Here is a 26,329-nt window from a genome sequence, read left to right as displayed (position 1 = left end):
CTAGTCTCAACCCAGAAGCCCAGGATTGATAGCAGGTCGGGATAAATACAGGACATGTTTCCATAAGTACAGCAGTCCACCCCCCTCCCTTCCCCGCCCAGATAACAACAGAGTCCAGGCATCTGAAAAAGAGAATTCTGACCTCTTGTAATCTGTGGTGAGATCTAAGAGAAGTCCCTGCTGCTGGGAGTATAAATCAGTGCATTCTTTCCAGGATGCGGTTTGGCAAGATGAATTTAAATCCTTAAGAACAGCCATAAGCTTTTTGAATTAGCAATTCCTTTCTAGGATTTCTCTCTCTCTCTCTCTTTTTTTTAAGTAGGCTCCACACCCAGCGTGGGCCCAACAGGGTTCTTGAACTTAACACCCTGAGATCAAGACCTGAGCTGAGATCAAGAGTCAGATGCTTAACTGACTGAGCCACCCAGTTGCCCCCCCAACCCAGGATCCATCTTAAGGAAATAACTGGCAATAAGGATTCATACACAAAGTTCATATAAGTGTTGTTTATGATAGAGAAAAATTAGAAACAGTACAAAAGATTGAAAAGACATGTACCAGAATGCCAATAGGACATCTAAGGACAACTTATTTCCTTTAGGTTACTATAATTATATATTTTCCCCAAAAGGGATTTAGAAATTGGTCTAATTGGCATTTAGAATCTGGTCAGAAAGAAATAAGACTTTTTTTTTTTTTTTTAAGATTTTGTTTGACAGAGAGACACAGCAGAAGAGGAAACACAAGCAAAGGGGAGTAGGAGAGGGAGAAGCAGGCTTCCTGCTGAGCAGGGAGCCCCATGCGGGGCATGATCCCAGGACCCTGGGATTGTGACTTGAGCAGAAGGCAGATGCTTAACTGCTGAGCTACCCCGGCACCCCAGAAACAAAACATCTTAAAGAGCATGAACATGATGGGGCGCCTGGGTGGCTCAGTCAGTTGAGCATCTGCTTTAGGCTCAGGTCATGATCCTGGGGTCCTGGGGTAGAGCCTTTGGGGAAGAGGCGGGGGGGGGGGGGGGGGTCCCTGCTCAGTGGGGAGTCTACTTCTCCCTCTTCCTCTGACCCTCTCCTGCCCCTGTGCTCTCTCTCAAATGAGAAAATAAAAAATCTTTAAAATTTAAAAAAAAAACCATGAATACGAGGAGAAAGAAATAAAACCAAGAATTGCTTTTTAGTTGATGGGACCTAAGCAGGGTCTTAGGGGCCCTACGTGATTCACACAGAAACTGGATAATCATGTCACAAGATTAGAGATCTTCCCCATCCCAAATATCGCATAATTGTCTCAAACCCTGACTTAGCTATGAGTTACAGCTCAGTTGATAAAATCCTGTGTATTTCTCACTTTTTTCCCTCTTGCCACTATACTGTATCATTCAGGTTTCGATGCTACCAACATCTGATCTGTAAATAATTTGATATTCGCCAGACACAGTTGTAATTTTCCAGCCTGTGGTTTCCACATGCCATGTGGATTCCACTGAAAACTCACATGGACTTGGGACTGGACCAGGAGACTCTGCCAAAGAGCCAACAAAAGCTCCAGGGTCTTAGGGCAGAGCCCTGGCAAGGCAAGGTGGCCAGTGAGTAACTTGGAGAAGTGTGCGCAACCTCTCCCCTCCCCACCCCCTTTCCAAACTCTTCTCCTTGAAAAAGCCACACCCGAGCCTTCAGTTTTGAATATTTTAATTAGAAAGGTACAAAACATCATGGTTCTTTATACAAATTCTGCATTAAAATAATTTAACAAAACGCAGTGTTTATTTACATCTTTAGCTATCTTTTCACATCTCATTACCTTCTTGTGATTCAAACCAGAAACCGTTTTTCTTTTTTTTTTTCCATTTATATCTCAAGAGAAAATCTTTAGGTATTATCAACAGCCCTAGATGTTAAAAGAAAAGGCAGAGGGACCAGTGGTAAGCTATTTTTGTGCTTGAATCCTTCAAAAGATTTCTTATTTTGGTCAGCCTGAAAGACAAGGTGCTTTGGAAACGAGAACTGAACCTCCAAGGTAAACTGAGGCATACGGTGAGGAGAGTGTTCGTGCGTCGGCATAATGCATGGGTCAGAACAGGCATGTCTCCAGTGCCAATATCTTGGGATCATAAAGCAGATCCATTTGTCCTTTGCGGGCAGCTTGTCTCTACATGCCAAGAACGGAGAAGCAGTCTTCCATGAGCAACAGGGGCCCATTTCAGTGGCCCCACCCTGCAGACGCTCACTAGAGCAAGAGGATGAGCCTGCTGGCCTGCCTGACATTCTGCTACCCGCCAGGCCAGAGTGGGCTGCCTGGGTGAACACTCCCTTGATCCCCTCATCGCACCTCGTGTGTCCCCCGCAAAGCCGCTCACCCTGATCAGCACCCTGTTCCTTCATCAGGGGGACATTCGAGTAGCCGGGCTTCCCGCCGGCGGTCCAAAGGAGCTCTGTGACGGTTGGCAGTGGGAGCCAATACCAACAACAGCTCCTTTGTCACCCACGTCCTCTTCAAGAAGGGGCAGGGCTGTCAAGGACAAAGTGGCAAGTGTCCAGGCTGTTGGAGGAGGGCCAGAGAGAAGGCGACTGTGGTTCTCATCCTTACTTCCCCCCTGCTGTTGCTGCGGGGATTTGTGGACTAAACAGCACTCTGGCTGAAGCCTGCTGTTCCAGGGGGCACAGACAGGGCGAAAGGCAGGGCAACAAGCCAGCCCCGGCAGGGCAGGGATAAAGGGCCCTGCAGCTGAGCCGATGACAGACGACTGTCTGTTAGGCCGACGGCAGGTGGACGGTCCTCGTGTCCTGGGGTCGCCCACCCGCACACGTGTGCACGCATGTGCTCCTAAGGGCTCCCTTCTTCTCGCTCCTGTTCTCCCCTTCATGGCCTCTCAGCGCTGAAAACCGAAGTTCTGAATGGGAAACTTAGAGGCTCAGGAGTGGAAAGTGCTGCTGATTTGCATCTCTCTCACAAGAGAGCCCTGAAAAGAGTAATAAGTGGTTTACAATAGTGGGAAGAAATGTATAGCAAGCTTCTCGGTTCAAAAGAGGAAAAGTCTTTGCTTGACCAGAGATGGGACTCTTTCCAAGAGGTCTGAACTGATTGTAGTTTTCTCCTGAAATTCAAGCCTAAGGCAAAAACAAACAAAAAAAAAAAAAAAAAAAAAAAAAAGCAAATTATAGCCTTCGGGAACCCTTGGATGTTTCCACAAACTAGTCCCTGATGAGTAGTGCTTATGTGCCAGGTGCTTAGAAGATATGGATTTGTGTAGAGAAAAATAAGAAAGGACTGTCCTTTTTCTTTGACAGGAAAAGCACACACACCGGCACGTGTCCACAGGCTCTTTGCAAAAACTTCTTAAGATGGCAGTTCTCAGAAGACCACAATGAGGTAGCCAGGATCCTGCTGAGTTCTCAGAAATGGTCTTCCTATGACAAGTGCTCCTTATACACTTCTCCCTGGGGCATCCCTGCGACAGGGATTGTGGTCACCACTTGATTTTGAAACACAAATCTTTTGATTCTTTCAAACACCCAGAGGAAGATAAGCAGGATACTGACATACTGGACCCAGGCAAACTTGATCATTTCCCAGAATCCTGGTAGATATGTATAGACCGTTAAGGAGTCACAGATGATGTTTTCCCAATGGAAGTTAAACCAAAGGTTTAGTTTAGACAGGAAATGGCAAAAATGTTTCAAATACTCTTAAGATAAAAGGGAATATGATTAAAGATTATTAAGGCATAAATATGGATGATTTTGACTTGGAAGACTTGCCCAGAAAGAAATAGGAAGAGGAAATGAGTTTTATTTTGTTTTCCCCTGTATGAATAGCAGACAGAGTCATCTGAGTGGGGCCACGAACTGTAGCCAATTCCAGTCGAAGGCCTCCTGCGCATCTGTTCCTTCTTGGGATGATGGAGGAACCCTCCTTTTTTGAAACTGAGCTACTGTGGCTCTTTAATAGAAAGGATATGAAATGACTTCCACCGGGTATTGGATGACAGCGTTAATCACGAATGGAGCTTCAGCAGCCCTTCCCACCAGCCAGATGGGGTGGGGGCCAGTGAACACGGTGGTTACTGTAATGCAAGCCAGAGTTAATCCATGAATAAAGTAATGAGGGCTAGAAAAGTATAACCTCTCAGGCAAATTCTGCACACCAGAACTTATTCCAAAGAAATGACCCCAAAGAAAAGAGAACGGAATGTGCAAAGTTGCTCACAAATTATTCATTAAAATACTCATCAAAATATTTATGTTTGATGCGCCTGGGTGGTTCAGTGGGTTAAAGCCTCTTCCTTTGGCTCAGGTCGTGATCCCAGGGTCCTGGAATAGAGCCCCGAGTTGGGCTCTCTGCTCAGTGGGGAGCCTGCTTCCCCCTCTCTCTCTGCCTGCCTCTCTGCCTACTTGTGATCTCTGTCTGTCAAATAAATAAATAAAATCTTAAAGAAATAAAAAATAAGGGGCGCCTGGGTGGCTCAGTGGGTTAAAGCCTCTGCCTTTGGCTCAGGTCATGATTCCAGGGTCCTGGGATCAAGCCCCACATCAGGCTCTCTGTTCGCCGGGGAACCTGTTTCCTCTCTCTCTGCCTACCTTTCTGCCTACTTGTGATCTCTGTCAAACAAATAAATAAAAATTAAAAAAAAAAGAAATAAAAAATAAAAAAAATAAAATACTCGTCAAAATATTTATGTTAAAGGGGCGCCCAAGTGGCTTAGTCGGTTGTGTCTGACTCTTGATCTCAGCTCAGGTCTTGATCTCAGGGTTGTTAAGTTCGGGCCCTGCACATTGGGTTCTACTCTGGTCGTAGAGCCTATTTAAAAAAAACAAAAAATTATGTTAAAAACGTGGAACGTCAGGGTGCCTGGGTGGCTCAGTTGGTTAAGTATTAAGCATTGACCCTTAGTATCGGCTTGGATCATGATCTCAGGGTCATGGGACTGAGCCGAGTGTAGACTGCGTTCAGCAGGGAGTCTGCTTCAGGATTCTATTCCTCTGCCTCTCCACTCACACTCTCTCTCTCTTTCTCTAATAAACAGACAAATCTTAAAAAAAAAGAAAAAAATCTTGGAACGGTCTACATGTTCTATAGTTGTTGAATGACGAAGTAAAGGAATACTATGCTACCACTAAAAATAATACCAATTAAAACCTTGTAGCAGGGTGGGAAATATTTATATTTCAAAGTACAGGGGTGCCTGGGTGGCTCAGTCAGTTAAGTATCTGCCTTCAGCTCAGGTCATGATCTCAGGGTCCTGGGAATGAGTTCCATGTCCTGCTGGGCTCTCTGCTCACTAGGGGTCCTGCTTCTCCCTCTCCGTCTGCTGCTCCCCATGCTTGTGATCACTTTTCCCTCTCTCTCAAATAAATAAATAAATAAATAAATAAGGACAAAAAAATTGGATCCTAAAATGTTTCTAAACTATGGTAAGAACTGAATGTAAAAAAATCTGCTATGGACAAGGACTGAAAGGACTACAGAAAGCAAAGTTGTAGATGAGTGCTTTTGTCTTAAAATACCTTTAGCCTTGGAATAATGCCACCAGTGCGTTACTCAAAAATCAGGACTACTGGAACTGCAGTCCCCCTATTTGATAAATATGTGTGTATAGCATCCCTGATGTCTGGCTGCCAAGGAACCCTTCAGATGCCTTTAGAGAAAACCTCAGACCACCAACCTGCCAAATGCGCTGAGTCAAGTACACTGGGCTGGCCTGACAGCCTTTTCTCTGTAAGGAATGGACACGCTCTGCCTTCCAGCTAGAACCTTGGGCCCTCTGATCTACCTCCACTGCTCATGTCAGGTAAGTCACTCACATTCTTTAGTTCTATCTGAAAACCAAGGATAGCAGTTTGTGTGTGGTAGTGGGGCCAACTCAACTAGGCATTTACATTAAAAAGGAAATATATCAAGCCAGTGGTGGGATACATGTGGCACTTAATAAATAAATACAGGGCATAAATCAGCAGTCACCTGCTGGACCATAAGACTAGTGGTAAGGTGCGGGGTATGGGATGGGTCTTTAGATCAGGAGGAAAAAAACAAATAGGGGCAGCCTGTTCCCCTCCCATCACTGAGTATTCACTGCTACTGACATTTTCATCATGAGAAGGGCTCCAATTCTATTTTTTTTTAAAGATTTTATTTATTTGTCAGAGAAAGAGAGAGAGAGCACAAGCAGGGGGAGAGGCAGGCTCCCCATTGAGTAGGGAGCCCCATATGGGATTTGATCCCAGGAGCCCGGGATCATAACCTGAGCCCAAGGCAGATGCTTAACCGACTGAGCCACCTAAGGCATCCCAAGGGCTCCAATTCTGTTTTTGTCCGATTTCCCCCTAACCTGGAAAGTCCTTGAGAAGGGGCTGAACGAACTGTACCTATGACTCACCATTCCTTTCCTGATAAGCAGCAACAATGTGGGTGAGATCGTAGTCATAGGCAAAAGGGCTGGTCCCATTGATTACGGACACCTGGGAAATGGCAGGAGGATAGGGATAAGCCCCCAGCCACTTCTCCACTCGTCTTTCTACCCTCCCTCCCCCCCAGGCTCATCTCACAGACCTCCCTCTTGGGCTTGGTGACCTACTCTAGCATCAGGAGTCCTTTTTTCAAGGATGGATGATAGGTGATCTCCCCTGCCCCCTCTCCCCCAGCCTGCCTTGCAACAATTTAAGTCGTCTACATTCAGTCTCCGTGACCCTTTTAAAAAGATTTATTTACTTTCCAGCAATAGAGAGCGAGAGAGAAAGAGGCAGCATGAGTGGGAGGGGCAGAGGGAGAGGAAGAGAGAAAGTCAAGTGGACAATTAGCTGAGTGTGGAGTCTACCAAAGGGTTCAATCTCATGACCTGAGCCAAAAGCAAAAGTTGGTTGCTTGATCAACTATTCCCCAAGGTGCCCCCAAGTCTTCCGTTTTACAGGGATGGAAAAGAGGCCAATATCCACCTTTAACGGGTTTTAGTTCCTTATAAAACACCCCCCCCACCCTGTTCCAAGGGGAGCAATAATTCTTTGAATTTTTTATTTTATTTTTTTTTAAAGATTTTATTTATTTATTTGACAGAGAGAAATCACAAGTAAGCAGAGAGGCAGGCAGAGAGAGAGGAGGAAGCAGACTCCCTGCTGAGCAGAAAGCCCGATGTGGGGCTCGAACCCAGGACCTGGGATCATGACCTGAGCCGAAGGCAGCGGCTTAACCCACTGAGCCACCCAGGCGCCCCTGAATTTTTTTTTTAAGGAGTCCATATTTTCATCTCTTTTGTCTTTCTTGCTTTTCCTTGGACACTCCGTAATTTATCTCTCTCTCTCTTTTTTTTAAAGATTTTGAGAGAAGAAGACTCCCCAGTGAGCAGGGACCCCGATTTAGGGCTTGATCCCAGCACTCTGGGATCATGACCTGAGCCGAAGGCAGATGCTTAACTGGCTGTGCCACATAGGCACCCCTGTAATTTCTCTCTTTTAAATCTAGAGATGAAAATAGGATAAAGGGCAAATAATAAGCATATAATCCTTTGAAGAAGTAAACTATCTCCTGCCTTGTAATATTACATTCCTATTGATATAATCAATATCTAAATCTTCAAATAAAAAGTTTTTATCTTATAGTCCCCCTCCTTTTTATGTAAACCTATATTGAGGGGCGTCTGGATGGCTCAGTCAGTTAAGCGTCTGCCTTTGGCTCAGGTGTTGATCTGGAGGTCCTAGGATCAAGGTCAGGCTCCCTGCTCTGTGGGAAGTCCGCTTCTCCCTCTGCCTGCCACTCCCCCTGCTTGTGCTCTCGCTCACTCACTCTCAAATAAATCAATAAAATCTTAAAAAAGAAAACGAAAACAACCTTTACATTGACTATAGGTGGAGAGACCATAAATCTGTTTATCTGGGGCAGTCCTGGTTCATGCCTGTAGTAACTGATAAGATCACTCATTTTCAAAAGTAGCCTGGCCCAGCTTACACAGGCTCCCTTGTGATAAAAGAAAGATCAGTAATGAGTCACTGTATGTTTAAGATCCAGTCCTGGACAATTTATGGCTCTGTTACTTTCAAGTGGCAGGACTTTGGGAAAATTAATTAAGCGTTGTCTGCCTCAGTTTCCTGATGTTAAAAACGAGAGTTCAATTCTTTCAACAAATCTGAGTGCTTCCAATGTGCCAGGCCCTGTTTTAGGCTCCGGGGTGACAGTGGAGAAGATGTCTGTGCTTTTAGCACTGGGGGAGACAGGAGGCCAACAAACCAAAACCTGATCTTTACTATTTCCGGTGGAACTAAGGAAAATCAGTCAAGGTGAGGGGTGACGGGCAGGGAGAACGGTCTTTAGAAAGAGGAGTCAGAGAAGGACTGAGCTCGGGCACATTTGGACAGGGACCTGAATGGAGTGGGAGAGCAAGCTACGTGGATATGTGGCAGGAGGAAAAACTGGGGGGCAGGAGCTGCTCCGTGGGACTGAGGAACAGCGAAAGGGCCTGTTTGGCTGGAAAGGAGCCCCGGGGGACCATGACAGGACAAGCGGCTGGAGAGCTGGAAAAGGACAGGGGCAGGATCCCCGGAGGCGGCTGCCTTTTAGCAAACAGCGGTTAGCTGTGACTTCCCCAGTGTTTTACACGAACTGGAAAAGGCCACTTGGCATAAGCCACGTGTGTGCGCGCGCATGCGCATCCGCAAAGAAGAAATGCTTCAGTTCTTAAAGGCGTGTTTCTGGTCTCTTTATAGATGCAAATACCAGTGTATCTGGCCTTGTATTCTGAAAGAACTCAAGGCGAGAACTCCACAGAAATCCTCTTCTGGGCCACCTACAGAGAAATGCTATTTCCAACTTTCACGCCTCCCTCTTTATGATAAGCAGTTAACAGAGAGAAACAAAAGCAACGACAACAGCGCTGAGCCTCCTTACGTTGTATCTCACGTCCAGGCCGCCGCAGCTTAGGGGCTGCTTCTGCTGCAGCCTCAGGTCCCCGTGCACATACAGCTGCGAGCCTGGAACAGCGAAGGAGGACTGCAGAAACGCCATGCTCTGCATCACGAACGTGGACATCCTCTGAAATCATTAGAGGGAGAGACAGTTTTGGGGGATCGGAAGGCTCTGGGCCCTGGGCATCCCTGTCTGGGGCGGCAGCGTCCCCGCCCCTCCAACACCTGCTTGGCCATGCGGGAAGCTATCGGCCCGAAACCCTGCGAGCTGTGAATTGCCCACGCACACCAACACGGCCCCCATGAGAAACGTGCGATTTGCCTCAATTAAATCCCGCACAACACTTCGGAAGAGAGCCTTCGGCAGCAGGGGTTTTCCTAGGAATCAGACAGAGGGCTCAGTTCTATGAAGGCACAAAAGGGAGGGGATGGGCTTCCCTGAGGAATGGACTCACGTGCAATTGGTAGGAGAAAGTCAGGATGAGCTGCACACCGAGAACGTGCTCCGTGGACTGCAGGGGAAGCTCCAGCTTAAAATGTAACATGTCCATTTTCCCATCCTGGTTCCTGTCTTCTTCTCGAGTCTAGGAAACCCAAAGACAGCCAGTGGCCCTGGTCCTTAATAATTCCGGGAAGAATCCGGACGCCTGCAGTAACAGAGTGACCCACTGTTCTGCTACACATGGGAATTAGCTCCCTCACCGGAAGTAAAAAGGAAGAATAAATAGGTATAAGGGGATCAAGAGCGGGGAAGGAGACCCGGGATGCTGGCCCCGGACTTCACACTCGTGCTTCTCAAATGTTCAAGCGCCACACTGAACAGGAACTTGAAGTGGCAAGAACAACATCTGGATGGCTTTTTTTTTTTTTTTTTTAAGTTTTCTCCTTGGATCTTTTTTGTTTTGTTGCTGGTGTTTTCTTTTCTTCTTTAGAAACACATCTGAGTTTGTACGGAATATTTATTTATTTATTTATTTATTTAGTTAGTTATAAGATTATTTATTTATTTATTTGACAGACAAAGATCACAAGTAGACGGAGAGGAAGGCAGAGAGAGAGAGGGAAGCAGGCTTCTTGCTGAGCAGAGAGCCCGATGCGGGGCTCGATCCCAGGACCCTGAGATCATGACCTGAGCCGCAGGCAGAGGCTTTAACCCGCTGAGCCACCCAGGGGCCCCTGTACGGAATATTTAAATAGCATGTTAGTACTGACTTCTACTTCTCCAGGAGTCCTTTTTTTTTTTTTTTAAATAGAAAAGAAACAGATTCTAATCATCATGCATTCATTCCCCAAACAGACTTAGGAGAAAAACACCAAACTCTATTTATACTTTCTTCGGCCACAAGTGTCTTTGCTTCAGACTATCGATAGTGGAACTCCTTTTCATCACTGATGTTGGGACTTGAAAGCCTCGTGCATCTTTTAGTACCAATCGATACAGTGAAAAAGGAAGCTAAATCAAACCAGCAAGTCATTAAAACTACACAGACAGTTTATAAATTATGGATACAAAAGGAGGGAAAACTGAGATCTAAGGAGGGAAAAAGACAAAGGACAGCCCATAGAAAACACCAGAATCCAGTCTCACCACCCATAGTATGACCTCATACTGATCCTTTTAGTCAACAGGAAAGATGGCACTGAAATGTGATCACTGGGGACATGATTCTTTGGGACAGCCCTGGATCTTGTTGCTACAACTGATCCTTTCCTGCTGTAGGTTCCCAGAAGGATTCTGCTATGGCATATCAACATTCCCAACGGCATGCTCCGTGATTCGTTTTGCTTTCCACTGTTACTATGATGTAAGGAAGAGATTCTTTGTTCTTTTTCAGGCTCCTAAGGTTGATTGAGATGGAGCTCAGTTTTCAGGACCTTTCAATCATGTCCTTCCTTCAGATAATAATGTCCTTATCCTAGGCCTTGTTATAGAGAAACATACCCTCTTTCTTCTGTTGGATTCTGTTTTCTCTGTCCTGTTCCATCAGCTTCACAGGTGTAGGGGAAGGATATTGTTACCGGGGTTGACGGTCAAGTTACTAAGGCAATTATGTATTAGCAATTATGAGTAGGACAGAAAAGAGGCTGCCTTGTCTTCCTGTGAATTTTCTTCAGTTGGAAACACTTGCAAGACAAAGTCAGATTCACTCTCTGTAGTGGACCCATACCTTCTGGATTTTTAGGGCTGAACAGGAAGACAAAGATCAAATGTCTCAACTTGCAAGACAGCATGGTGGGCGGTGGCGGCGGGGGGGATTGCCAGAAGAATCCAGACCCCAACACAGTGTGGGAGGGAGAGAAACACATTTGTTCATTTGATCTTTACAATAAATCCTGATGTAAGCAAAGCAAAGATTATACCCACTGTACAGATGAGAAAATCGAGGTTTGGGGAGATTGAGGGATTTTTTTGGGTGTGGCTAGTAATGGTAAAGATTTGAAACCATGTCTGTGACTCCAAATTGGGTCCTCTTTCCAGAACTAAAATGTCCAGACTTAAAACAAAAAACGCTCAAGGATAAATAAAATCTTAAAAAAAAAAAAAAAAACACGCTCAAGGAGAAAATTTTGGGTAAGATAAATCTTTTTGCAAAAAGCCAGCATCAAAGTTTGAAAGCAAGTCAGTGTGGTGTTTGTGCAACATTTTCACTCCACGTTCACATGGGACAGAGATCTGCCACAGCACCATAGTTAGTGTCTGCTTGTTAAGTTCACTCATTACTCTGTCAAGTATTTTTTAGGGGCCCGCTATGTGCCAGGCACTGCCAGGGGCTGGAAATACAGTGGCAAACGAAGTACATAAACTCTGTACCCTAACAGGGCTTACATTCCCAGCCAGGGAGGCAGAAAATAAATCCATAAACAAATAAATGTGATAAATGCCACAAAGGGAAATGAGGCAGGCTTCAATTAAAGGAAAGGGAGGATCTCACAGCCATTTTTTATAGGAAATACTCAGGAAGATCTGACTGTGGGTAGCTGGAAAGAAGTGAGGTGAAGAGGTACAGAAACATCTAGGGGCAGGGTGATCCCCGCTGACAAAGTCCACCTGCTCTGCGAAGTGGGTCAGTGCTTACCAGAGCGGTGAGGGCAGTGAGGAGGAGGGAGGTGGAAGCCAGGGCCCAGGCAGTCCTGGGCGGGGAGGGGACGATGCTAATGCTGCGTCCCCACGAATGCCCATCACCAGGTCCCGCTCTCATCCCCACAGGGTTGGCGACGTGGGCCAAATTCCTATGCCAGCAATCGGACCAAGGATGAAATCCACCTTTTTATTCCATTTAGTTCAAATCAGGCTTAACGCATGTGGAAGTTACAAAGGGAGGCACTTCGAGAGCTAATACTTTAACACAACTTCAAGTTCAGTATCTAAAACCCAGTGGGTATGTTTGGCGAAGGGAATTCATCAATTATATCAGCACCTAATTTTTATAAGGCATTTGTGCCATGGGAGCTCTGTGTCTAAAGCTGGAGAAGGAAGGGAAGAGGCTGGTGTTACCTCAAGGAGCTGGACCAGACCTCAGAAGCCTGGACAAAGAACCCACTAGAGGGAACAGTAAGGTTGCTCCTTCCTGTTTGCATCCTCCCCACCCCACCAATGGTTCTTCACTCTGGTTAGAGTCTTTCTCCCACTGCCAGAAGGCTCATCATGCCTCCTACAGGAAGAACCTCACAGAGAGCCAGTGAGCAAAGGAGAATGTGGTTTTCAGCAACAGCATGACCATTACAAAGCAGCACACAGGAGGGTGGCTTGGGGCAGGCATAAGACTCACTAACCCACACACCAACTTAACAGTCACTGTAAATCTGGGGTGCCTGTGTGGCTCACCTGGTTAGCGTCTGCCTTCAGGTTAGGTCCTGATCTCAGGGTCTGGGACCGAGCCCCACACTGGGCTCTCTGCTCAGCAGAGAGTCTGCTTCTCCCTTGCCCTCTGGCTCCTGGCTCCTGCTCTAGCTCTCACTTTCTCTATCTCAAAATAAGTAAGTAAAAATCAATAGTTAAAAAAAAAAAAGAAAAAGAGTTCCATGCTATACTGAGTCAGCCAGGTGCCCCAAGGTTAACGTCTTAGTTTATACCAGTGTCTGTTTTACCATATACTTGTCATCAATGGGTGTTTCATTTTTTTCCTTTTTTTAAAAAAAGATTTTATTTATTTATTTGACAGAGAGAGATCCCAAGTAGGCAGAGAGGCAGGCAGAGAGAGAGGAAGGGAAGCAGGCTCCCTGCTGAGCAGAGAGCCCGATGCGGGACTCGATCCCAGGACCCTGAGATCATGACCTGAGCCGAAGGCAGCGGCTTAACCCACTGAGCCACCCAGGTGCCCCCATTTTTTTCCTTTTAATGTTGAAAATACTCTTTGGCACCAGTCTTTGGGTCTCCAACAAAGTAGGGACCAACACTTCAGGGCTCCTAGACTCATCAAATCCTTGCTGCCTGTGTTTCAATGAATCTAAGATACCATCAATTATAAAATGCACCATTACTTTAGATACCAGCAAAAAAGCAAAACTACTTCTAGTTAAACTATGACACAATGCTTTCTAATTACTGAGAACATTTCTTTTACACTTATTAAAAGCTTTTAGACTCTAGGGATATTTATATCAGATATCATATTTATGCACATAAAAATATAAGGAAAATAAATGGCCCTAGGGACTCCTAAAACTTCTTTACATTCTGATTCTTTCGCATCATTTTGTGACTCAATGATAACCATCCTTTTCTATGTACTTTTGTCCTTTGTGCCATCAAGCATATTGGAGATACAACATTAAAAAAAAATCCATAAATGGAACTAAATCCATTGGTCTGGGCTCTTACGCAGGCTTTAGGGGCACCTGGTGGCTCTGTCAGTTAAGCATCCAACTCTTGATTTTGGCTCAGGTCATGATCTCAGGGTTGTGGGATCAAGCCCCACACTGAGCTCCATGCTCTGTGTGGCGTCTGCTTGAGATTTTCTCTCCCCCTCTGCCCCTCGTCTCGCTCCCACTCTATAAATCAATCAACCAATCTTTTAAAAAGGTATGTAGATCTGGCCTATGTTTAAGTGCCTCTTGAACCTTCCCTGACCTGCTCAACATTTGGATCTCGGGGTTAAAATAATGTCTTATTATTGTTTCTAGGGTTTTCTTTCAAGATGCTGATGTCACTTCTCCAAGTTTTGATGCTGACACATCTGATGTTTGCACATGTGTAGGCAATAAGGACTAAGCCAAGCCTGTCTCCTGGCAGCAGCAACATTTTTTAAGATTCTATTTACTTAAGTGAGAGAGAGGGAGCACGAGCGCATGAGCAGGGTTTGGGGGAGAGGCAAAGGGAGAAGGAGAAGCATATTCGCTGCTAAGCAGGGAACCCCAATGTGGGACTTGATCCCAGGGTCCTGAGATCATGACGTGAGCCCAAGGCAGATGCTTAACCATCTGAGCCACCTGGGCATCCCACAGCAACAATTTTAAGATACCACAGAGAGGACACATTCTGATCTCAGAGATGTGAAAGCTGTATCTCAGATACGACAATGCTCTCCACTCACCTCCCTGCACTGCCCATAGCCTTCAGCCCCCACAGTCTCTGGGCCCACACATGCCTTAAAAACTCAGTCAGGCTTGAAAGGACAGGTCACCCTGTGGTTTTTCCTTCTGTCCTTAACCACAATAGCAACAACAAGAAACTTGGATTTACAAAGCGTTCAAAGCACAGGGACTTTAGAGATGCTGTCCAAGGTGAGCTGACCGAAGCAGAAGCAAGGCCATTTCTGGCTTCTGAGGCATTTTCCCAAGTTAGTAACCACAGAACCATCCCCCAGCATTTGGTCAAACCTTGACCTAAAACCACTGCTTCTTTGGTCTTCTGCACAGTTTCTCGGACAGGCTGTGGTTAGTCTAGCTTTACCTTGGGAGTTGGAGGGGAAAAGAAGTACTTTGTTGCAATAAGGGTTAAGAATATATGCTGTAGATGGGCACCGGGGTGGCTCAGTAGGTTAAGCTACTGCCTTCAGCTAGGGTTGTGATCCCAGAATTCCAGGATCGAACACAGCATCGGGCTCCCAGCTCGGCGGGGAGTCTGCTTCTCCCTCTGACCTTCTCCCCTCTCATGTTCTCTCTCTCTCTCTCTCAAATAAATGAATAAATAAAATCTTAAAATAAAAGAATACTTGGGACGCCTGGGTGGCTCAGTTGGTTAAGCAGCTGCCTTCGGCTCAGGTCATGATCCCAGCGTCCTGGGATCGAGTTCCACATCGGGCTCCTTGCTTGGCGGGGAGCCTGCTTCTCCCTCTGCCTCTGCCTGCCATTCTGTCTGCCTGTGCTCGCTCTCTCTCACTCTCTCTCTGACAAATAAATAAAAAAATCTTTAATAAATAAATAAATAAATAAATAAAAGAATACATGATATAGAATGACAAACCCTTGTGGTGCAGTCTTGACTGTTTGGTTAAGAACTAAGCAAAAGAGGTCACTTCTCTGAGTCTTGGTTTCTTTACCTGTAAAACAGGGATATAGCCTCTATATCACACAGTTACTATGAGGATTAAAGAGGCAGAGATGCCTGGGTGGCTCAGCTGGTTAATCAACTGACTTTCATTCAGATCCTGATCCCAGGGTCCTGGGATTGAGACCCACATCGGGCTCTCTGCTCAGTGGGGGGCCTGCTTCCCTTCTCTCTCTCCCCGTCTCTCTGCCTGCTTGTGATTTCTGTCTGTCAAATAAATAAAACCTTAAAAAAAAAAGAGGTAATGTATGTAAAAAAAAATTAAGAGTTAACACTTAGTGATTATCACAGGCCAAGTCCTATGTAAAGGACTTTAAACATATTATCTAATGATGAAATGCTAAGTGTATGCCTGAAACACAGTAAATCAACAGTAATTTTTATTACTATGGCTCATAAGTATATCACCAGGGGATCGCCCACCTGCTTTAAAACAAAACTGAGGGCGCCTGGGTGGCTCAGTGGGTTAAGCCGCTGCCTTCGGCTCAGGTCATGATCTCAGGGTCCTGGGATCGAGTCCCGCATCGGACCCTCTGCTCAGCCAGAAGCCTGCTTCCTCCTCTCTCTCTGCCTGCCTCTCTGCCTACTTGTGATCTCTGTCTGTCAAATAAATAAATAAAATCTTAAAAAAAAAAAATAAAATCTTTAAAAAAAAAATAAAACAAAACTGAGACATAATTCATGTACCATAAAATTACCTAAAATACAGTTTGGTAGATTTTAGGATATTCATGAGGTTGTGAAACTATCACCCCTACCTAATTCCAATTTCAAAATGTTTTCAACATCCAAGAAAGAAACCCTCTTCCTATTAGTAGTCATTACCTGTCTCTCCTGACCGTCAATTCCCCAAGCCCCTGGAACCCCTAGTTTCTGTCTCTGCAGATTTGACTTTTTTTTTTTTTTAAGATTTTATTTATCTATTTGACAGACAGAGATCACAAGTCGGCAGAGAGGCAGGCAGAAAGGAAGGGAGGCAGGCTCCCTGCCCAGCAGAGAGCCCGATGCGGGACTCAATCCCAGGACCCCAGGATCATGACCTGAGCCGAAGGCAGAGGCTTTAACCCACTGAGCCACCCAGACGCCCCAGATTTGACTCTTCTGAACATTCCATATAAATGCCATCAGACGCTGTGCTATCTCATGGCTGAATCCTCTCTTGGCCTGTTCTGAAGGCTCATCCATGCTGTAGCATGTTTCACGACTCCATTCCTTTTGGTGGCTGAGTAACATTCCATTATATGGCTAGAACCCATTTCATTTATGCATTCATTTGTTGATAACATTTGGGTTGTTCCTACTTTTTTGCTATTAGGAATAAAACTTCTGTGAACATTTGTGCCTGAGTTTTTGTGCAGACATAACTCTTCAGTTCTCTTGGGTACGCATATACCTAGTAATTCTATGTTTTACTTTTTGAGGAAATGAAAACTATTTTCCAAAGTTGCCATGTCATTTTATATATTTACCTGCTTTTGAATTTTGGGGTTCGTTGCTTTGTTTTTGCCTTTCTTGGGCACTTTCTAAATTTTCTTTGAAAAATTATTGTCATTACAGGGCATCTGGATGGCACAGCAGATTGAGCGTTCTACTCTTGGTTTCGGGTCAGGTCATGATCTCATGGTCTCGAGATCAAGCCCTGCATGAGGCTCTGCTTGAGATTCTCCCTCTCCCTCTGCCCTTCCCCCTGCTCACCCGCTTTCTCTCTCTAAAATAATCTTTAAAAATTGTCATTATAATGTAAAAATGTTGAATGTGTATCACATTTTCATGATACAAAATTTAAAAGGTACAGAAGGATATATAGTAAAAAAAAGCTTCTCTCCCACCCTAACCTCAGCCACTTAGTTCTTTCCCCAGAGCAATCAGTGCTGTCTTTTGAATCCTTCCAGAGAGAGTAAGAGCATTCATGTATGTATATGCATATGCACCCATACACATATCCTTTGTTATGTTTTCTATTATTTTTATGTGAATGGAAGCATATTATATACAATTTTTGTCTTTTCTACTTATCAATTTCTTTTGGAGGTAATTCCACATCAATATACAGAGATCCACTTCATTAAAAAAGAAAGAGCTAGGCAACATTCCACTGCGTAAATGTACCACAATTTCTCTGATGAGTCTTTTTTTTTTTTTAAAGGTTTTACTTATTTATTTGACAGACAGAGATCACAAGGAGGCAGAGAGGCAGGCATAGAGAGAGGAAGGGAAGCAGGCTCCCTGCGACGCAGAGAACCCGATGCAGGGCTCGATCCCAGGATTTTGGGATCATGACCTGAGCCGAAGGCAGAGGCTTTAACCCACTGAGCCACCCAGGTGCCCCTCTGATGAGTCTTCTATTACTACATTGGTTGTTTACCTTATTACAATGCTGTACCATGTGACTTTTTATGTATGTCATCTCACCTGTTTGCACAAACCCCAAAGTACCTTACTAGAAGTGGAAGCAGGCACATCCATCTCTAATTCTGATAAATATGGACAAATATTGGGGCACCTAGGGGGCTCAGTCAGTTAAGCATCTGCCTTCAGCTCAGGTGGTGACTCTGCTCAGCAGGGAGTCTGCCTCTCCCTCTGCCTGCCACTCCCCCTGCTGTGGTCTCTCTCCCTCTCTCTTTCAAATAAATAAATAAAATCTTAAAAAAATATATGGACAAACATTCCTTCAAAGATGTGCATCAAGCTACAGCCCCACCAGTGATACACACAAATGCTCACAAGTTTCCCGACATCTTGGTCACAGTGTGGTCAAACTTCAATTTTTGCCTATTTGATAGATTAAAAAACAGCATCTCAATATATTCTTTGCAATTCTCTAATCATAACTGTGACTTCCTAAGAGTCACATGTGCTTCTTTTTCTTTGAACTGTTTACATTCTTTGCTCGTTTTTCTGTTAGATGGTTAGTCTTTTATTTATAAATCTACAGGCATTTTATGTTAGGAAAATGAGCTTTTTACAAGTGATACAAATGATAAAGCTTTTTTTTCTAGTTCTATTCGTGCTTTGATTATGCTTATGGTTTTACCATGCCAATAATTTTTTAAAAGATTTTATTTATTTATTTGAATGAGAGAGATAGAGGGAGGGACAGAGCAAGAAGCAGACTCCCCTCTGAGCAGGGAGCCTGATGCAGGGCTGGATCTCACCATCCTGAGATCATGACTTGGGCCAAAATCAGATGCTTAACTGACTGAGCCACCCAAGTGCCCCTATTCCATATTTTAAATTGAATCTTGACCTATCTGGACATTAATTCTGGTGTACAATCTGAGCACTGGCTCCACCTTAAGTTTTTCCAGATGGCTTCCCAGTCTCCCCTACATCATTTTATTATATAAGTCATCTTTCACCACTGATTTAAAATGCTATCTTCGGGACGCCTGGGTGGCTCAGTTGGTTAAGCAGCTGCCTTCGGCTCAGGTCATGATCCCAGCGTCCTGGGATCGAGTCCCGCATCGGGCTCCTTGCTCATCAGGGAGCCTGCTTCTCCCTCTGCCTGCCATTCTGTCTGCCTGTGCTTGCTCTCTCTCCCTCTCTCTCTCTGACAAATAAATAAATAAAATCTTTAAAAAAAATAAAATAAAATAAAATGCTACCTTCATCATATTTGAGTCTTTTTCTATACTTTTTATACAAGTCCCCCAAGTCACACTGCTTTATATATTATGGCTTTAAGGTATAATTTAATATCTTGGAGAGCTAGTCTCCTCTTACCCTTCTCTTTTTTCCTAGAATTTTTCTTTCTTTTTCCATATGGCTGTCTGTCCCTGCATACTGTCATGTTTTCACTGAGAATGCATTACAATTATAGATCAACCAAGGAAGAAGAGGCATCTTTATGATGTTGAATTTTCCGGTCTAAAAATATGACAGATATTACCATTTTTTAATCTCCTTTGTGTCAGTCATCAGTCTATTTAAAGTTTTACTCACATAGTTCTTGCACATTTCTTTTATTTATTTATTTATTCAAAATTTATTTATTTATTTACTTACTTACTTACTTACTTAAAGTAGGCTCCTTGCCCAGCCTGGAGCCCAGTGCTGGGCTTGAACTCACAACCCTGAGATCAAGACCTGAGCTGAGATCAAGAGGTGGATGCTTAACTGACTGAGCCCCTGAGGAACCCACACTTTAAAAAAAAAATTTTTTTTTAAAGTATACATTTCATGTTAAGCCTATTCCTAATGAGTTTATATTTTGGGGCTGCTGTTGAGATCTGTACTTCTACTATATCTTCTAGCTCATTTATCTGTGTCTCATGATTCCAAACTATTCTCAAACCCAAGAGCTCAGCTAAGAAGAAAGCAAATCATTTACTAAAAAATACTTATAGACACGGCGCCTGGGTGGCTCAGTTGTTAAGTGTCCGCCTCCAGATCAGGTCATGATCCCAGGGTCCTGGGATCCAGCCCTGCATCAGACTCCCTGCTCAGAGGGAAGCCTGCGTCTCCCTCTCCCACCCCCCCTGCTTGTGTTCCCTCTCTTGCTGTGCCTCTCTTTGTCAAATAAGAAATAAAATCTTAAGAAAAAAATACTTGTAGGGCACCTGGGTGGCTCAGTGGGTTAAGCTTCTGCCTTAGGCTCAGGTCATGATCTCAGGTTCCTGGGATCGAGCCCCACATCAGGCTCTCTGCTCAGCCGGGAGCCTGTTTCCCCTCCTCTCTCTGCCTGCCTCTCTGCCTGCTTGTGATCTGTTTGTCAAATAAATAAATAAAAATCTTAAAAAAAAACCAACAACTTATATAGACAGTGCCCTAGAATGGAGGGGGGAAAAGACTAGGAAAAAGGAGCTTTGGTTCTGCATTTTAGAGTGTAAAATTACCCAGTATTATAAAGGATTAATAATTCTGGGCACCATAAGAATAGAGGCAGTTTTGCTTTCATGGATCAAAAATTCTCAATCTCTCTCTCTCTCTCTCTCTCTCTCTCTCACACACACACACACACACACACACACACACACACACACACACACACGAAAACGGGGGGAACAAGGGCGGTGCTTTCAAGGTCACGGAGATAAGAGCCTATCTAACCAGCCATCCAACTGGAGAGTCCATCTGCTGTGTTGGACTAACACATGAAAAGAAAAAAATGAATGAAACCTAATGCTTCATGATTAACTTTTCACAATTATTTCTTACACTTAAGTAACCAGAGAGTATGACGGAGAGGAATACACAAATGTAAGAAAAACAAAAAACTTCTACAAAAAACAGGTAATGTTAACCTAAAGTAAGACTAACAAGGGGTTTCCGGGGGGCCCGGGAGTCGGCTGAGTGTCGGACTCTTGATTTCCACTCAGGTCATTATCTCAGAGTTATGGGAACAGCACTAACTCTTCCAGCACGGAGCCTGCTTATGAGTCTCTCTCTCCCACCTCTCTCCCTTTGCTCTGCACACCGCACTCCCCTATTCCTACTCTTTCTCTCTAAAAAAAAAAAAAAAAAAAAAAAAGTAAAACTAAAAAGTTAATATTTCTGTTTGTTTGGAATAAAAAGAAACATTTTGCTTTCACTTTTAGAAACGAAACACATGCATGTAGAGCACCAGAAATACAGTGGATTTACCGGGAAAAGTAAGCATCCCTTGACAAGGCCTCTCATCCACAGTCACCCTTCCCCGCATTCATTATCATCTCAAAAAAGCATAAAAATGGGCTGGGGCACCTAGGTGGCTCAGTTGGTTAAGCATCTGCCTTCAGCTCTGGTCATGATCCCAGGGTCCTGGGACAGAGCCCCATATGGGGGTCCCCACTCAGTTGGAAGCCTGCTGCTCCCTCTGCCTATCTCTCCCCCTGCTTGTGTTCTCTCTGTCAAATAAATAAAATCTTAAAAAAAAAAAGAATAAAATTGGGCAACATGTCATATTAGTGAGGAGTTGTTCACAGAAATTTGTCAGTCCTCCAGTTCTACTTTTTTTTTTTTTTAAGATTTTATTTATTTATTTGACAGACAGAGATCACAAGTAGGCAGAGAGGCAGGCAGAGAGAGAGGGAAGCAGGCTCCCCCGCAGAGCAGAGAGCCCGATGTGGGGCTCGATCCCAGGACCCTGAGATCATGACCTGAACTGAAGGCAGAGGCTTTAACCAACTGAGCCACCGAGGTGCCCCCTCCAGTTCTACTTCTTAAAATCCATTTGAAAGACCTGATCATTTAAGAATCAAAAGCAGCAGACTTCCAGCCCCATGGCAAATATTTTTATCTCATTTGCCTGATTATTCAGAAATCTATCTCCATGTCTTTTTTTTTTTTTAAGATTTTATTTATTTAGTTGGGAGAGAGTGAAAGCTAGAGAGAAAGAGAACACACAGAGGGAGAGGGAGAGGGGAAGGGAGGGGGAAAAGAGAGGGACAAGAAGACTCCCCACTGAGCTGGGAGCCCTGTGCAGGGTTGGATCCCAGGACCCTAGGATCATGACCTGAGCTGAAGGCAGAAGCTTAACACACTAAGTCACCCAGGCACTCCCTCCATGTCTTTAAATAACCTGTGCACTGGCAATTCTGGATTTCTCAGGTTCAGGCATCCTCTATTGACTTCCCATGTGAAAAGATGAAGTTTTAGTTTTCTTCCCTCCACCACCCCCCACTGAGTTAAACTCTCATTTTGCTTAGTCAATCAATATTCAGTGTTCATTTACTTATGACTATGTGAATCCTATTCCTTTCTCCCCTTTCCTTACTTTTTATTTCTCTGAATTTAACAATTATTTGCTTGCTTAGTTTTCTATTTACGGGTACAATTTCAAAAAACAGCTTGCATTCCAATTCCTCACCACTGGCTGCTTAAAGGTGTAAGATTGATTCAAAATCTTGTTCACTGCAGTATCCTAAATAGTGAAAAAATAGAAGTCCATCAAATATCCACCAACGGAGAGCTGGTTAAATCCAATAGGTTTTCCCTATCATAAAAATTTTATGCAGATCATGGGACGCCTGGGTGGCTCAGTTGGTTGGATGACTGTCTTCGGCTCAGGTCATGATCCCGGGGTTCCAGGATCGAGTCCCACATCGGGCTCCCAGCTCCATGGGGAGTCTGCTTCTCCCTCTGACCTTCTCCTCGCTCATGCTCTCTCTCACTGTCTCTCTCTCAAATAAATAAATAAAATCTTTAAAAAAAAAGATTAATTAAAAACAAATTTTATGCAGATCTTAAAAAGAATAAGTTTGACTGACAAATGTACATGTTCCAAAGTCAGCCTTTAGTTTTACATCATGATGTATACCTGTAACTCTAATATTTTACAATAGGAATGCATTTTTATAATCAGAAAAAAATATGAATTACATTTTGTAGTTATTCATATGATCAATCAGATATAAAAAGTTTTTTCTTTTTCATTTTATTTGGCTGCTGGAAGAAAGTCTGATTTTTTTTTTCAGCTACACAAGTTGTCTTGTAGGCCAATCATCTCTGAGATGTGTAAAGAGATTCAACTTTGGAAGAAGAAAAAATAGAATTTTCCTATTTCTAAGGGAAAATGTTTTCGAAAGTGAGCAGAAAGGGAATGACTGTCAAGTTAGCACTCACTCATCCTGAACCAAATACTAAATTAAAAACAGGAAAATGCTTCCTTTTCATCCTCGACAACTGCAAGCTGGGGCCGCATCTAGTCCTAAAGCCAGGGAGGCGGGACGGGGACCCCCAGCACATTCTGGGTAGGTCGCTTAACCAATCATCCCGGCTTCCACGTGTCAGGTCTGCATAAAAATGTGTGCCCTTACCTTACCAGTGGTCCCCTCCCCACTTCGAGGCACAACTGCAGCCACACGTTAGGTTAATTCCTAAGCACAGCGCTCAGCCTTCGTGACTCAAAGAAACTTTCGCGACCACCCATCCATCAGGCCAGGCCCAGAAATGGCGGGAGGCCAGAGACTGGCTCTCCCCCAGCTTCCGTAGGACACATGCTCACGGCAGTGGCTAACATTCTTGGCGCTGTGGACGGCTTGGAGAAGTCGAATGAAACAAGAGAGTCACTTCCCGGGAAATTAAACGTATGCTCAGGCCAACGCGCCTGTGTACAAAACCTCCGTGGGTTCACAAACCCTTAAGACCCAACCTGGGCTTCCCTTGGCCGGGGCCGTTCATCCTCTCCCCGCCACCCCCGGCCACCCCCGCCCAGTCCCGGTGGGCCTCCGGGCCCGGACAGGAACCACGCACCGAAACCAGCGGGACGCGCAGGTGATCCCCCTGCAGCCGGTTGAAGGCGGGGAACGTGCTCCAGGCCAGGAACCCGCCGCGCTCCGGTCCCAGTAAGGCCACGAGCAGCACCTGGTGCTGGAAGCGCACGGTCGGCTGCTCCTCGTAACTGCTCCGCTTCAGCCAAAACCCTGAGGTAGAGAGGGCGGTGGGGAGGAGGTCATGGAGGCGGGCGCGGGCGCAGCAGGCCTTGGGGAGCTAGCTGAGCGCGCCGCGGCCGCGAGCAGGCTCACCGTGGCTCCGGAAGGCCACCAGCAGTGGCGGGATGTACGTGAGCGCGGCGGCCAGCAGCAGGAATAGAGCGGCCTTGGAGCAGAGCCCCGCGCGGTAGCCGCGCTCCACCGGGTGAGAGAAGAGCTCGTAAAGCGCCATGAACGCCGCGCGGATTCCGGCCGCTTGCCTGGGACCCCTACGCGGTCGGACAGGAAGGACCAAGTTTGGCTTCTCCTGGTTGCCATAGCCTTGGTCTCCACGGCAACCGACGGGAGCCGGGAAAAGAACCAATAGGAAGGGCGCGGGGCCTTGGCAGGGGTGGGGCCAAGCGGGGGCGGTGCCTCTGCTGGTGGGAGTTTCCAAAGGCTGAATGGGGTTAGGGAGTGTACGGGCTCAGAATCGTGGCCATTTCCTGGGTTAACATTTATGTAAAATAAGATTTCCATAAAAATTGACTTAAAGTGCTTACCTGTTTATGTGTCATCTGTTAGTCCGCAATGTGGTTCGTACTTAAATCCAACCCGTCACAGCACACTCTCCATTTCAGGAAAACCCAAAACATGGGTGGCTGTGCTCCTGGACCTGGCCTGGGCTAAGACCAAACCCCGGTCCCTTTGCCCCCAACTTTCCCGTCGCTTCCACTACCCGCCATAGCAGGACAGACACAGAAACAGGGCACAAATCCCCAGCTCTTCGAGGATAATTACTACATGGCTCTCTCTGCTGAATTTCATCGCTTTATACTGGGTACAAACTTGGCGGCGGGTTTTAGAAGCTGTGGCCCCCCTCAAAGATGACAGTAGCTTATCACTTAATTGAAAGCTTCCACTTCCACCTCCAACCAGTATTTTGAACATGGCAAAAGGATTTTTTTTTTTCTTTATCATTGTCAACAGCCAAGTTCTTTATCAGAAGGTCCTGAAGGATCACATTGCAGTGCCAAACGATAGTGTGAGGTTTGTGGTCTGAGCGCAGTCCAGGAGGTAATGCCTCTATTTTGAAGGCAACCTAGAAATGGCTTTTAGATGAAGAATACACCTGAGATCCTAACAACACAGATGCTTGAGGGGTCAAGACCTGATCATTTGGAAAAATTATCCAGGGTCCTCACCACAGTTCAAGATGACAAATAGTATCAGCCAGAAGATTTTGTCATTTTGGGTCCAGTACTACTCGTTCTTGCTTTAAAGCTTTTCTGGGGTGGGAACACAGCTCCTAAATACAGTAATTGTTAGGCTTAAATCTACATTATTATTCTGACATTATACTGCATCTGTGATTTAAGTGAATGACTTTCATTTATTGAAAAACTGTTAAGGGGCGCCTGGGTAGCTCAGTGGGTTAAAACCTCTGCCTTCCGCCCACGTCATGATCCCAGGGTCCTGGGATTGAGCCCAGCATCCGGCTCTCTGCTCAGTGGGGAACCTGTTTCCTCCTCTCTCTGCCTGCCTCTCTGCCTACTTGTGATCTCTGTCTGTCAAATAAATAAATAAATAAATCTTAAAAAAAAAAACAACTGTTAAAACCATATGATTTCACTCATATGTGGAACTTAAGGAAACAAATGAACAAAGGGAAAAAAGAGACAAACCAGAAAAAGACTATATATTACTATATAGAACATATATAGAACAAACAGATGGTTACCAGAGGGTGGGTGATTGGGGGGATGGGTGAAATAGGTGAAGGGGATTAAGAGTGGACTTTTCTTTTTTTTTTTTTAAGATTTTATTTATTTATTATTACAGACAGAGATTACAAGTAGGCAGAGAGGCAGTCAGAGAGAGGAGGAAGCAGGCTCCCTGCTGAGCAGAGAGCCCAATGTGGGGCTTGATCCCAAGACTCTGGGATCATGACCTGAGCTGAAGGCAGAGGCTTTAACCCACTGAGCCACCCAGGTGCCCCAAGAATGGATTTTTCTTGATGAGCACTAATATATGGAATTGTTGAATCACTATATTGTACACCTGAAACTAATTAATGCTATGTTAACTACACTGTAATAAAAATAAATAAATAACCATTAAAATAAGATTCTGGAATAGATGGTTCTAGTGTCACCTCCCGAGGGTAGCTCTACACTGAGGAAGGAGGTATTTGCCTTCAAAGTTCCTTCTTTCAGCACAAGAAAACACATACTGTGGCTAGTGTCAGCTTAGTCACTGCTGAGACACAGGGTGGTGATTGCTAAGAATTTAGGTGTGTGAAGTGCCTCCCCTGAGAATCCATGAGCTTTGCAAGAGTATTTAGTAATAATGGATACTAAGATTTACTCTTTGCTTCCGTGGTTTGAAGAAGCTAGTCTTTGTGGGTTTGATTCTTTAAGATGGAATATTAATTTTTAAAAATGCTAAAGATCTGTGTATATTGTGTCATTTTCATATATTCATAACTGAGAACTGACTTCTCAGTTTCCATTCCCATAATTTTCTCATGTTTCATACAACTTACTTTTTAAAAAGATCTATTTATTTTAGGGAGAAAGAAAGAGAGCCTGTGAGCATGGGGAGAGGCAGAGAGAGAAAGA

General features: G+C 44.8%; 1 protein-coding gene across 5 annotated transcripts; it reads right to left on the bottom strand.

Annotated features, from left to right (window-relative positions):
* Positions 1-1,679: 1,679 nt before the first annotated feature.
* Positions 1,680-25,109, bottom strand: TMEM231 (transmembrane protein 231). 5 transcript variants are annotated; one of them, XR_007124049.1, is made up of 8 exons: positions 23,823-25,106; positions 23,551-23,720; positions 9,344-9,472; positions 8,872-9,015; positions 6,374-6,455; positions 3,958-4,063; positions 3,303-3,588; positions 1,680-3,107 (listed from the first exon to the last, which is right to left on the bottom strand). XR_007124049.1 is itself a non-coding variant. In XM_047712191.1 (7 exons), the coding sequence occupies exons 1-7, from the start codon at positions 23,959-23,961 to the stop codon at positions 3,408-3,410; spliced, it is 951 nt and encodes a 316-aa protein (XP_047568147.1). In that variant the 5' UTR covers positions 23,962-25,106; the 3' UTR covers positions 1,680-3,407. The 5 variants fall into 5 exon arrangements, 3 of the variants coding, with proteins under 3 accessions (XP_047568147.1, XP_047568148.1, XP_047568149.1); XR_007124050.1 differs by having other exon boundaries at positions 1,680-2,959; XM_047712191.1 differs by having other exon boundaries at positions 1,680-3,588.
* Positions 25,110-26,329: the final 1,220 nt, after the last annotated feature.

This window comes from Lutra lutra, chromosome 17 (genome assembly GCF_902655055.1).
Source record: "Lutra lutra chromosome 17, mLutLut1.2, whole genome shotgun sequence".
Lineage (NCBI taxonomy): Eukaryota > Metazoa > Chordata > Mammalia > Carnivora > Mustelidae > Lutra > Lutra lutra.
This window is presented reverse-complemented; position numbering and strand designations above follow the sequence as displayed.

What these genes read in the sequence shown, in the direction of transcription:
- TMEM231 (XM_047712191.1), bottom strand. Translation starts at nt 23,961, where the DNA reads ATGGCGCTTTACGAGCTCTTCTCTCACCCGGTGGAGCGCGGCTACCGC. An exon ending in TGCGCGTCCCGCTGGTTTCG is followed by an intron (nt 9,473 to 23,550) that starts GTGCGTGGTTCC and finishes TGGGTTTCCTAG; the next exon opens with ACTCGAGAAGAAGACAGGAA. An exon ending in TACCCGGTGGAAGTCATTTC is followed by an intron (nt 3,589 to 3,957) that starts ATATCCTTTCTA and finishes AACGGTCTATAC; the next exon opens with ATATCTACCAGGATTCTGGG.